General features: G+C 60.9%; 2 protein-coding genes across 6 annotated transcripts; one reads left to right on the top strand and one right to left on the bottom strand.

Moving 5' to 3' along the window:
* Positions 1-252: 252 nt before the first annotated feature.
* On the top strand, positions 253-3092 carry GLMP (glycosylated lysosomal membrane protein). Of its 4 annotated transcripts, none has more exons than XM_035009821.1 (6): positions 253-410; positions 785-1042; positions 1266-1466; positions 1579-1656; positions 2228-2484; positions 2594-3092. In XM_035009821.1, exons 1-6 carry the CDS (start codon positions 291-293, stop codon positions 2757-2759), a joined length of 1080 nt encoding a protein of 359 aa, XP_034865712.1. In that variant the 5' UTR covers positions 253-290; the 3' UTR covers positions 2760-3092. The 4 variants fall into 4 exon arrangements, with proteins under 4 accessions (XP_034865712.1, XP_034865711.1, XP_034865713.1 ...); XM_035009820.1 differs by having other exon boundaries at positions 1579-1797; XM_035009822.1 differs by lacking the exon at positions 1579-1656.
* A 903-nt stretch (positions 3093-3995) lies between these two features.
* Positions 3996-10112, bottom strand: TMEM79 (transmembrane protein 79). 2 transcript variants are annotated; one of them, XM_035009825.1, is made up of 5 exons: positions 9561-10112; positions 8717-9004; positions 7112-7914; positions 6735-6948; positions 3996-4261 (listed from the first exon to the last, which is right to left on the bottom strand). In XM_035009825.1, the coding sequence occupies exons 3-5, from the start codon at positions 7869-7871 to the stop codon at positions 4048-4050; spliced, it is 1188 nt and encodes a 395-aa protein (XP_034865716.1). In that variant the 5' UTR covers positions 7872-7914; positions 8717-9004; positions 9561-10112; the 3' UTR covers positions 3996-4047. The 2 variants fall into 2 exon arrangements, with proteins under 2 accessions (XP_034865716.1, XP_034865715.1); XM_035009824.1 differs by lacking the exon at positions 8717-9004.
* Between the last annotated feature and the right edge of the window lie 190 nt (positions 10113-10302).

Raw genomic sequence — 10302 nt, 5'->3', positions numbered from 1 at the left:
GATCTCGAATCCTGACATCGTGGCCCCTCACGGGCTGCCAGCGTGGCCCGTCGGGTAGGAGAGGGCTGGGGTCTGGCTGCACACCTGTCTAGTCCGGGTGTCTTGCTTGCAGCGCCACTGGGGACGAAGAGCTAACCTTTCTGACTGTATTCTCTTCAGCCGGGATCTGGCATCAAGGGGGCGGCGGTCTCTTTAAGAAGTGGCGTGAGGCCCCGCCCTGCACCGAGATCAGCTGAGGGTGCGAGTCACATGACTCTGGAGTCTCTTCCGCCCTCTGAAGTTGGGGCCCCATGGGCGGCCGCGAGGGGCCCCGCTGGGGCCGGGGGCGCTGTGCCCCCAGCCCCACCCTCCTCCTGGGTCTTCTCGTGTCTGCGGCCCCGCTTGGCCTGCTGGGGGAGGAGACCCGCCAGGTGAGGGGCTGGAAGAGTGGGTGCTTCAGGAAATGCCGCCCGGGGAGGGCACCCGAGCGCCCGGGGGGCGGGGGGCCGCCGGGGCCCACGGGACAGGATCGTGGAGGGCGGAGGCTCCCTGTCTTCGGGGGACACCTGCCGGACCCTGCTGGCCCGGCGTGACCCAGGTGGGGCTTTTCCTTACCCCTCCCCCAGCCCTGCGCCCTCATCTGCCGCCAGGGCCGGGGGGTTGTGGCTCTGCCCACCTCCGCGCCTTCCAGATTCCTGAGTTCCCACACCGCGCTTCTCGCCTCTCTGCATCCTACCCAAGCGGCTTGGCCCTGTGTCTCTTTCCCGACTCCGTGCCCTTGACCCTCCACGGCCCCGTGTTGCAGGTGTCTCTGGAGGTCATCCCTGACTTGCTGGGCGCCCGCCAGAACCTGCTTCACATCCGGGCAGTGGGCACCAACTCCACCCTGCACTACGTGTGGGGCAGTACGGGGCCTCCAGCGGCGCTGATGGTGGCCACCAACACGCCCCACAGCACCCTGGCTGTCAACTGGAGCCTCCTGCTCTCCCCGGAGCCGTACGGGGGCCTCAGCGTGCTCCCCAGGGGCAGCGTCCAGTTCTCTTCCGCCCTTGTCTTTACCAGGGTGAGGAGGCTGGGGGAGAAGCAGGGGGAGAGGCAGAGGGGTCATCCGGATCCCAGGGAGGGACGGAAGACTGTCAAGAATGGGAGGCTGGCTGGGGGCGGAGCAAGAATGGGAGGCTGGCGGTGGGGGCCCGCGAGTGGGGGTGGGGCCTGCGAGGGGGTGGGGGGTGGTTCCGGGACAGCGGGACTCAGCAAGCCCCGTCCCACCTCACCCCACCCCCCAGCTGTTTGAATTTGACAGCACTAACACATCCGAGGCGTCAGCCAAGCCTCCAGGAAAACCGTATCCCCCGTATTCCCTGGCCGAGTTCTCCTGGAACAACATCACGGACTCCTTGGATCCTGCCACCCTGAGCGCCACATTCCGAGGCCACCCCGTTCACGACCCCGCCGGGGCTTTTGCCAACGGCAGCCTGGCCTTCAGGGTAAGGTGTGGGGAATCAGAGGAACTCAGAAGGTGGCTTATGAGGGTGGGGGTGGCCTTCCAACACAGACAGGCCCCCGCTTCCCATGCCTCCCCCGCCTCCCCCACTCCAGGTGCAGGCTTACCCCAGCTCTGGCCGACCGGCCCAAGCCCCGCGCCTCCTGCATTCGGCGGACACCTGCCAGCTAGAGGTAGCCCTGGTTGGGGCCTGTCCCCGGGGAAACCGCTCCCTGTTCGGGCTGGAGGTAGTCACCTTGGGCCAGGGCCCTGACTGCCCTTCTGTGCAAAAGCAGCACTCCATTGATGATGAATATGCACCTGCTGTCTTCCAGGTCAGGCTTCCAGCGGAGAGGTGGGGGGGTGGGGGAACGTAGGAGGAGCCCTGTGGGACCTCAGAGACTCGTATAACCATTTACTAACTAGCAACGTAGTTCAGCTCCTTTAAGTGCTGGTCACTGTGCTGATGAATGTGGCCAGGCCTCTGCCTTCAGTGCAGAAGACAAGGCGGGCCTGGGGGCCTGGGGGCCTGGGGCGGGAGCTGAGTGCAGGCTTGCAGAGGGGCAGGGCTGGGAGAGGACCCGGTGCTCCCGATCCAACTCCCCCTTCTATGGAAGAGAGCCTCAGGCTTTGTGCAAGCAGCCTTCGGTCCTGGAGGCAGGCCCAGGCCCCAGGACAGCTAGTGACAATGGGAGGCTGGGAAGGGTGAGGAACAGAAGGGTCGGCACAGGTCAGTCCTCCTCATCCTGTTGTTTTTCTCCCCAGTTGGACCAGCTGCTGTGGGGCTCCCTCCCATCGGGTTTCATGCAGTGGCGGCCGGTGGCTTTCTCCCAGAGGCAGAGGGGCCGGGACTCAGCCCTGCCCTGCCAAGCTTCCCCCCTTTACCTCACCTTGGAATACCCTCTCCCCCAGTCACCCATTGTCCGAGGCTTCTTTGGGTCCCAGACCAACTTCTGTGCCTTCAATCTGACATTTGGGGTTCCCACGGGCCCTGGCTACTGGGACGAACACTACCTCAGCTGGTGAGGGCCAGGGCAGGACCAGGGCTTTGGGAGTGGATGTGGGGCAGCCCAGCGTCCCGGTCTTCCTGCCTAACCTGCTTACCTGTCTTTCTCACTCTGCTTGCCCTAGGTCGATGCTCCTGGGTGTGGGCACCCCTCCAGTGGACAGCTTGTCCCCGCTCATCCTGGGCATCATGGCAGTGGCCCTGGGTGCCCCAGGGCTCATGCTGCTGGCAGGAGGCGTGGTTCTGCTGCTGGGCCAAAAGCAGTGCTCGGAATACCAGCCTATAAATTGAGGCCCGCTCACTGGAGGGCAGGACATGAATTTCCGGGCCTGCCTCGCTGGTCTGCCGGATGAAGGGTCAGCTGCTCCCTTCTTCCATCTGGCTTCCCTGCAGAATCTCAGAGACTACCCTCGGCTTCCTGGAGGCCCCCCAGATGGGGCTTCCCTCATACTCTGGAGAGGGACCAGCAACAGGGTGAATGCTAGAGGTGGAGGAGTCCCTTGGCGATGCCTCCCTGCCCCACCAGCCCTATTTCCTGGAATGGGACTCCCAGGCCTAAATGAGAGGCCTTCTGACTTGTTGGCTGCCCTGGAAGGCACGAAATAGACTCATTTTCTCCCCAGGGCTCGTCTCTCAGTGTGTGGGTGTTGGGGGCGGGTGTGGGGCTGGTTCCAGGAACCAGAGGCTGAGACGTGAGCGTTGGAGGCACGTCTCCGTGTGCAGCCCCCTCTCCTCTCCCGCCCGCCCCTCTCTGTCCTGTGGGGCAGGGGGTTCTGGACCAGTCTGCGTCAGACAAGGAAGGGACGCCTGAGAGTAGGGCTCCAACGTGAAGGAAGAACCAAGGAAGACCGTGGTGGTCATTTATTGTCACACACACGTTCACACGGGGTTCACATCAGCCACCGTGCCCTGCAGCCACCCCCAGCCACCATGTGTGTGGGCATGCACACACACACCCCTACCCCTCTCCAGAGGCAGGCTTCCCCTCCCCTCCGCACCTCCTCCCCTGGGAGAGGCGTGTTCTGAGCAGTTTGGAGGTGGGAGGTTACCGGGCCTGACTGGGTTGGAAGGGAGGAGGTATCAGCTCTGGGCTACGGCAGCTTTAATCATCTGGACTGAAGCTGAAGGGCCAGCGAGGGCCAGCGGTGGAGGGTCCTGAACCCAGGCCCCCAGGAAGGTTTCCACCAAACGTGCAAGTCCTGCACGATCGGATGCCCAGCCTTTATCTTCGGCATGGGCAGTATTTCCAGTCTCCCTGTGGCCCTCTGCTCAGACCGGGGACGGAAGTGGTCAGTCTGGCTGTGGCTCACAGGAGGCTGGAGGGTGGGGCAGAGGCCAGCCGCAGTGGGTCCCGCGGGCGCTGCTGGGGAAGGAACCTCACCGCTGCTCCCTGTCCTGGCTCCCCGTCCTCAGCACGCGTAAGGGACATGGCCATCCACCTCTTTCCCTGCAAGAAACCCTCCCTCCTGACGGCCCCAGGCTCCCGAGGTAAAAGGCCCACTCGGACTCGGGGGAGAGCAGGGGACGGTTGGGCACTGCTGGGGCTCATCCCCCGAGGCACCAGGGCCGGGGTGGGTACTCAGCCCCAGGGCCGAGGCCTGCCGTCCAAGGCGGAGCGGGCGTGGTCGGGGTAGTCCAGGCGGCTCTCGGCTGCAGTGAGCATGCGCTCGGGCTCCACCACGAACATGTAGTAGAGGTTCCACACCAGCATGGACAGCAGCGGCAGGAACGTGAGGCCGTAGCCGAAGCCTCGGAAGGAGCGGCCCACGGCGAAGGTCAGCCAGTACACCAGCCTGGGGGGGCCGGAAGAGGGGAGCGCGTCAGCTAGCTGGCAGGTACATCAGCCTGGGGGGGGGGGGGCACGGGTACAGCAGACTCATCTGAACAGCCCGAGCTTACGCACTTACCGGGCTGGACACCGCACGACGTCGGGGCCACTAATGTAGACGCCCCTGGGTCCCCATGAGGCGAATATATCACTCCCTTCCCTCTCTGCTGACTTCCCAAATTTAACTTTGAAGCTTTTGCGTAGGCAGTATCCGTTCACGTGGTTCCAAATGCAAAGGCACCAGGGAGTATAGTAAAATGTCTCCCTGCCCCGATCCTCACCCCTCAGCCCCCCGCCTCCCCTCCGCCCCGACTTGGATGTCCAGCATCACGGCGGCTTTGCGTCAAGCACTTTGCGTATAGATGAGCAAGCAATGGGGGCATGTTTTCCTTTCCCCTGTTGTGAAGTTTGGTAGCAAACCACACAGGCTGGTCCACACGCTGTTTTCCCCCATTAACTGTATCTTGGAGATCCGGGTTACAGCAGTACATAACCAGCTTCCTCATCTTTCACATCCTGATGACATCCCACTGTATTGGTTTCTCCTTTTGCAGATGAAGAAACTAAGACTCCAAAGGGGGTAAGTAAAACTGGTCCAAGGTGGCCCATCAGGGAAACGGTAAAACTGTGATTTGAACCCAAGCCCGATCGTCACCCTCTCTCCTGCCACTCTGGAGGGGCAGAGGGAAAAAAGAAAGGAAGGAAGCCAGCTTCAAGGGGGCCTGGAGCCCAGAGGGATGGGTCTTTCCCCTCTCGGAATATCCACTCCAAATACACACCCCCAATGCCAGGAGGGCAGCAGCTTCCTCTTAACGGGTGAAGGACCACTTAGTACAAAACGGCCGTGCCTCCACTCTCACCCCTGGGACGAGGGGGAGAGCCTGGGCACTGCACCGGCAGGCACAGCGGGACACTAGCCCTTCCCAGGCACCAGACTCCTGCAAGCTCTCTGCATGAAGTCACTCATTTAACCCCCACGCTCCGCAGAGGATGAAGCCGGGCACAAGCGCTTGAGCACCTTGCCTGCCGTAGGGAAGGAAGGGCCCTGGGGACACTGGAGGGGCTGCATTCCAGGCCCTACTGCTGCTGGCGGGCCTCAGCAGCTCCTCTCCCCGGTCTGTTGGCTCTTTCCTCGCTGTGAACGGGCTGAGAAGGGCAGACAAGCATGGGGTCTGCTTAAGCCAACTTCTGTCTGAGGCCGGTGCTCCCCAAGACGGACATGGGAGGGTAAGTTACCCAAGTAGGAACAGGAACGTGTTCATCTGGGGGAACATCTGGGAAAAAACAGGCCGCACCACGGCCAGGAGGCTGGTGGGACAGACGGTCACTAGACTAGTCAGAAGTGACAGCACAGAGATTCTGGCTCAAGAGCAAGAATGTTTGGGGCACCTTGGTGGCTCAGTCGCCAAGCATCTGCCTTCGGCTCAGGTCATGGTCCCAGGGTTCTGGGATCGAGCCCCGCATCGGGCTCCCTGCTCCGCAGGAAGCCTGCTTCTCCCTCCCACTCCCCCTGCTTGTGTTCCCTCTCTCACTGTGTCTCTCTCTGTCAAATAAATAAAATCTTAAAAAAAAAAAAAAAAGAGCAAGAATGTTCTAGCAGTTAAAGGGACCTGGAATCCTGCATCAAAAGTAACAAAAGGAAATACGTTAGGGAAAAAATGGAAAGATCTGCATGCGCCTTCAGAAATTCAAAAGTGCTTTCTGGGTTAACAGCAGTTCACGTGGAAACACCCCAAAGAGTTTCAGGTGACTTCCAAATGAAAGCAGAGGAAGGAGGCTGCGTGAGAGCCAATGTGGCTCCATTTGTATGAGCAGGAGGCCAATGCCAGTGACCACCGACAATCAGGAGGCTCTCCTGCCCGGAGGGAAGGTCACAGGACACTGAGAGACTAGGACCATTTGGCAAAGTAAACCGTGGAGGAGCAGGGTGTTGGAGTAGGGACATCCAGGGCTGTTGTCAAATATCTGAACTGTCCTGGGCAATTCCAGAGTCAAAGTCAGGACAGCAGTTTACAGCACAACACAAAGAAAGACTCTCTAGTAACTGGGACCTTTGAAAAATGAAACACACCGTCTTACACAGAACTGAACATTGGTCACAGGGGGTGTCCAACTAGAGGCCAATGGCCACCTGACCAGAGTGTCACAGGGGAGTGCCAGCAATGGGTGGGAGGTTGATCTAGGTGACCCCCGGCAGCCCTTCCAGTTTTGGGTTGGTCTATGGCTCCCTGAAATCAACTTCCTTTGGGAAGACATAGAGCTGATCACCTGCTACCAGGTGAGGTATGGTGCAAGGGAGAAAGTGGACTCATGGATCCAGGGTGCAATCTGGGCTAATGCAGAATCCAGAAGGCTCTCTATCCCTGTCTCCCCAGACAAGATGCCGGGGTCCCTCCAGCACCGTCCCCGCCCCTGAGCCCCACCCCCAGCCAACTCACCGGGAGATGGCAAAGAGACCAGTGAGCAGAGGGAGCAGTTTCAGGGTCTCTTGGGGCAGGTAGGTGGAGAGCACAGCCAGGTTGAAGAAGTACAGGATGAAGAGCTGGACCGACTGGGCCACGTAGCGCCGGTGGATCTCCACCTCCCGCCGTGGCTCCCCAAAGGGCCGCAGGGCCGAGAAGCACAAGAGGCTCAGCCCATACACCAGCAGCCCTGGCGGGGTTGGAGAGCACGCAGGGTCAGCCTGGGAGCAGCAGGCGGGAAGCCAGGGAGGGCTCGCGGTGGGGCTCCCACCCCGGCGAGGGCCGGGCGCACGGGGCCCAGGGGAGGGGAGCTCCCGCCCCCAGCCCTGCTCCCTTCTCCCGGCCCGGCTCACCCAGTATGATGGGGAAGGTGGCAAAGACCCCGCAGCGCAGCGTGTAGATGAGGCGGGAGCTCATGGTAGGCAGCCGTGGGGCGTCGAAGGGCAGGAAGGCGTAGGCCCCATATAGCAGGCAGGGGAAGAGAATGAGGGCGGCTCCCACCGAGGCCACGGCCTTCAGCCCCTCACGGCCTCCGCAGCTCCCACAGCCCCCGCAGGAGTGGCCAGGTGGCCTCACCACGGCCTCGGCCCACTTGCGCTCACAGGGCTCGGGGTGGGTGGCCCGGGCCGGCAGGCAGTCCCGGCGGCGCTCGCCCTCGCCCGCCTCACAGCGCACAGCCGGGTCCTCCTGGGGCCGCCGCTCAATGCACTGGAGGTCGATGGGCACGAAGGCTCGGGCCGCCTTCTCGGGCAGCAGGTTGGCATCATCTTCGGACAACTCCTCTAGCTTGGTGGGTGGCTCTGACTGGAGGGGTTCGGGCTCAATGTCCCGCCACCCGGGGGGGTCTGGGAATGGGGCACTGGGCTGGGGGCCAGTCCCCCAGGGCAAGGTGGCAGCCTCACTCACTGTGCTGTCGAGACCATCCTCAGCCCCCTCTCCGGCAGTGGTAGACCCAGCTGAAGACCCCACCTTGGAGGACTCAGCGCCATGGGACTCAGCCTCACCTTCCCCTTCTGGCTGCTGGCCACTGGGGACCAAGGCCTGGGGTGGGCTCTTTTCCAGGGCCTCAGACCCCTTCACTTCCAGCAGGGCCAGAGTCTCGGGTTCTGTCATCCTGGGGCCTCAGTTCTGGGGTCTACCATGAGGTCCTATCACCCTGGAGAGAAAAGAAAGCTCTGTCAGAAGTTCCTGGCTTCTGGCCCTCAGGACAGGTTTATAGGATTGGAACTGTCTGGGGCAGCTGGTCTCATGGGCTTTAGCCCCTTCTGGGACCTTAGGGAGAACAAGGTACCCAGGAAGGTGTTGAACCAGAAGGAGGTGGGAGGGAAGTGAGCAGCTGAAATGGAGACACCCTTTCGACGTCAAATGTCATCCAGTAGGAGAGGGTGAGTCAGGGGGCGCAGGCGCGGGCAGCTGTGGCCTTGGCCAGCTCCCACCCATGCCTTCTACCCCCTCCACCAAAACCCCTGGGGTCATGGCCACCTTAATGCAGAAATAGGAGGAAGAGGGGGTGTCTAGAGCTTTGCCAGGAGCTCCCTTCCCACCAGGGGCCTCCTTGCGTGCAGAGAAGCTGCCTCTTCATTTTCAAACCACCCCTTCTCCTTGTAGCTCCCTGCTTGGAGCTCTCCCGGTAACTGACACCAACGATCTGCCAACAAATCTGTCCCAAGGATCTGGCGGTTATAGCGCGCCCTGCTCATTTGTCTCCAAGGTGGGCACCTGGGCAGCCTCCACACTCGTCACCAGCACCTGTCCTCTATCCTCCAGCTCCAGGGGGCCTGGGGCTGTCTCTTCTGACTTCTAGATCTGGTCATGGCTGTTCCCCATGCCTCCTCTCCTGCCTTTCTCCCCTCCCTGTTTCCTCCATCTCCCTGCTGCTGGATGGGGCTGAGTCCCTTCCCTCCACCTCCTCAAGGATCTTCTGCCCCTTGCCATGTGGACCCATGACACCCTCTTACTTTCCATCTGGAGAGGCGGAGGGTCCCCAACGTCTGGGAAGGAGCTGCCCGGCTCCCTGCTGGCTCTGCAAGTATTCCACTCAGTCTCTCTCCCTTTACCTGTGTCTCCAAACCTGTCTGACCAGAGCAGGTGGGGCCCAGATTAAAGGGGCAGGCCCCGCCCTGCTGAATCTGCCGACAGAAAAAGCACTGGCGGAGGACGTCATCATCCTTTCTGAAGGTGGGGGTGCAGCTGAGCATAAAGGTAAGCGTGTGGTCCAGGCACATGGGATGTGTAGGAGCTTGAAGCTAGGGAAAGCAGAGGGTAAAGAGTGGGTCTGTACATCAAAGGGTGCTTGGACTAGGTTGGGATACCCAGAAAAGAAATGGAATTTCTACATTTATCCATTCAATATTTGTTGAGCACCTGTTTTTAGCCAAGCACTATTCTAGGCACAGACAGACATAGAAGACAAGGTGACAGGCAAGGTCTCTGCTCTCGAGGAGCTTGTTCTATCGGGGTAACAGATAATAAAGAGCCTAATCAATAAGTCAGTTTGAGGAGAGAAACCTGTTTGCCAAGATGACATTTGAGCTGTGACCTCATGGGAAATAAGGAGTGTCCCAAGGAGGGGACAGCAGGAGAAAGACCAGCTTAGGTGATTTCAGGAACAGAAAAAACGTTGGTGGCTGGAACCAGGAGATGGAGGTGGAAGGGAGTTTATGTTCCTACTACAATTTACACAGACCCCCAGACACTGTGCTTTTTGGCCTAGGTTTAAGGTTAAGAAAGCAATCAGATCCAAGGTGACCTTTCCAAGGCAGAAACGTGAGAGAATGGCCGCTCGTCCCTGTGGGACCTTACCCCAGAAGCCATCTAAGCTTTGTGAGGGCGGGGCAGTGTCTGGATTGCTCGTCCCGGCATCTCCCGAGTCCAGGCGTGGGGCTGGAAGACAGCAGGTGTTCTATGCATGTTTGCGGGGCTGCAGGTGTTAGTCTTTGCAATGGGAGCCGAGGGCCGAGCGCCCGTTCAAGGCTCAGGTCTCGGAGGGCTTACTCTTGCGCTCCACCTTCCCGAAGGAAACTTTCACGTACGCTTTTGTTTGTTCAAGTGACGGGATAAAATGAGAAGAGGAATCGGCAGTGATCTGAAAGAGGGGCGGCTCAAAGGGGGGGTCGGGGTGAAGTGTCGGAAGGATGCACCCAAGGGCCACTGCTTTACAAAGCAAGGCCTCGCTGCAAGCTGGGGGCCCGTCTGCCGGACCCAGCCCAGCTCCAGCCCCTCACGGCGCCGCTGTCCATTCTCCGGCAGCTGTGTCAATAAAGTTTTCCGCAAGGACTTGGGGCAGCCGGAGGGGGCCGTGCTGCCCAGAGTCAGTTCTGGCGGCTTCCCGGGAGGGAAGACGAGCTTCGCGAGATCTGGCAGCATTCAGGCCGCCGGCCCGCCGCCGGGCAGCTGCTATCGCGAGACTTGGCGGGCGGAGGAGGAGCTGTCGCGGGCAGCCGCCTCACAGCGATGGCGGCCGAGCGCTGCCAGAGCTCGCAAAGCTCGTCTTCCCCCCCGGGAAGCCGCCAGAACTGACTCTGGGCAGCACGGCCCCCTCCGG

This window comes from Mirounga leonina, unplaced genomic scaffold, assembly GCF_011800145.1.
Source record: "Mirounga leonina isolate KUSES-001 unplaced genomic scaffold, KU_Mleo_1.0 Mir_154, whole genome shotgun sequence".
Lineage (NCBI taxonomy): Eukaryota > Metazoa > Chordata > Mammalia > Carnivora > Phocidae > Mirounga > Mirounga leonina.
The sequence above is the reverse complement of the archived record's forward strand: the minus strand, read 5'-3'. Positions and strand labels throughout refer to the sequence as shown.

What these genes read in the sequence shown, in the direction of transcription:
- GLMP (XM_035009820.1), top strand. Translation starts at nt 291, where the DNA reads ATGGGCGGCCGCGAGGGGCCCCGCTGGGGCCGGGGGCGCTGTGCCCCC. An exon ending in TGGGGGAGGAGACCCGCCAG is followed by an intron (nt 411 to 784) that starts GTGAGGGGCTGG and finishes CCCGTGTTGCAG; the next exon opens with GTGTCTCTGGAGGTCATCCC. An exon ending in GACGAACACTACCTCAGCTG is followed by an intron (nt 2,485 to 2,593) that starts GTGAGGGCCAGG and finishes TGCTTGCCCTAG; the next exon opens with GTCGATGCTCCTGGGTGTGG.
- TMEM79 (XM_035009825.1), bottom strand. Translation starts at nt 7,871, where the DNA reads ATGACAGAACCCGAGACTCTGGCCCTGCTGGAAGTGAAGGGGTCTGAG. An exon ending in CACCTTCCCCATCATACTGG is followed by an intron (nt 6,949 to 7,111) that starts GTGAGCCGGGCC and finishes CAACCCCGCCAG; the next exon opens with GGCTGCTGGTGTATGGGCTG. An exon ending in GGTCTCTTTGCCATCTCCCG is followed by an intron (nt 4,262 to 6,734) that starts GTGAGTTGGCTG and finishes CGGCCCCCCCAG; the next exon opens with GCTGGTGTACTGGCTGACCT.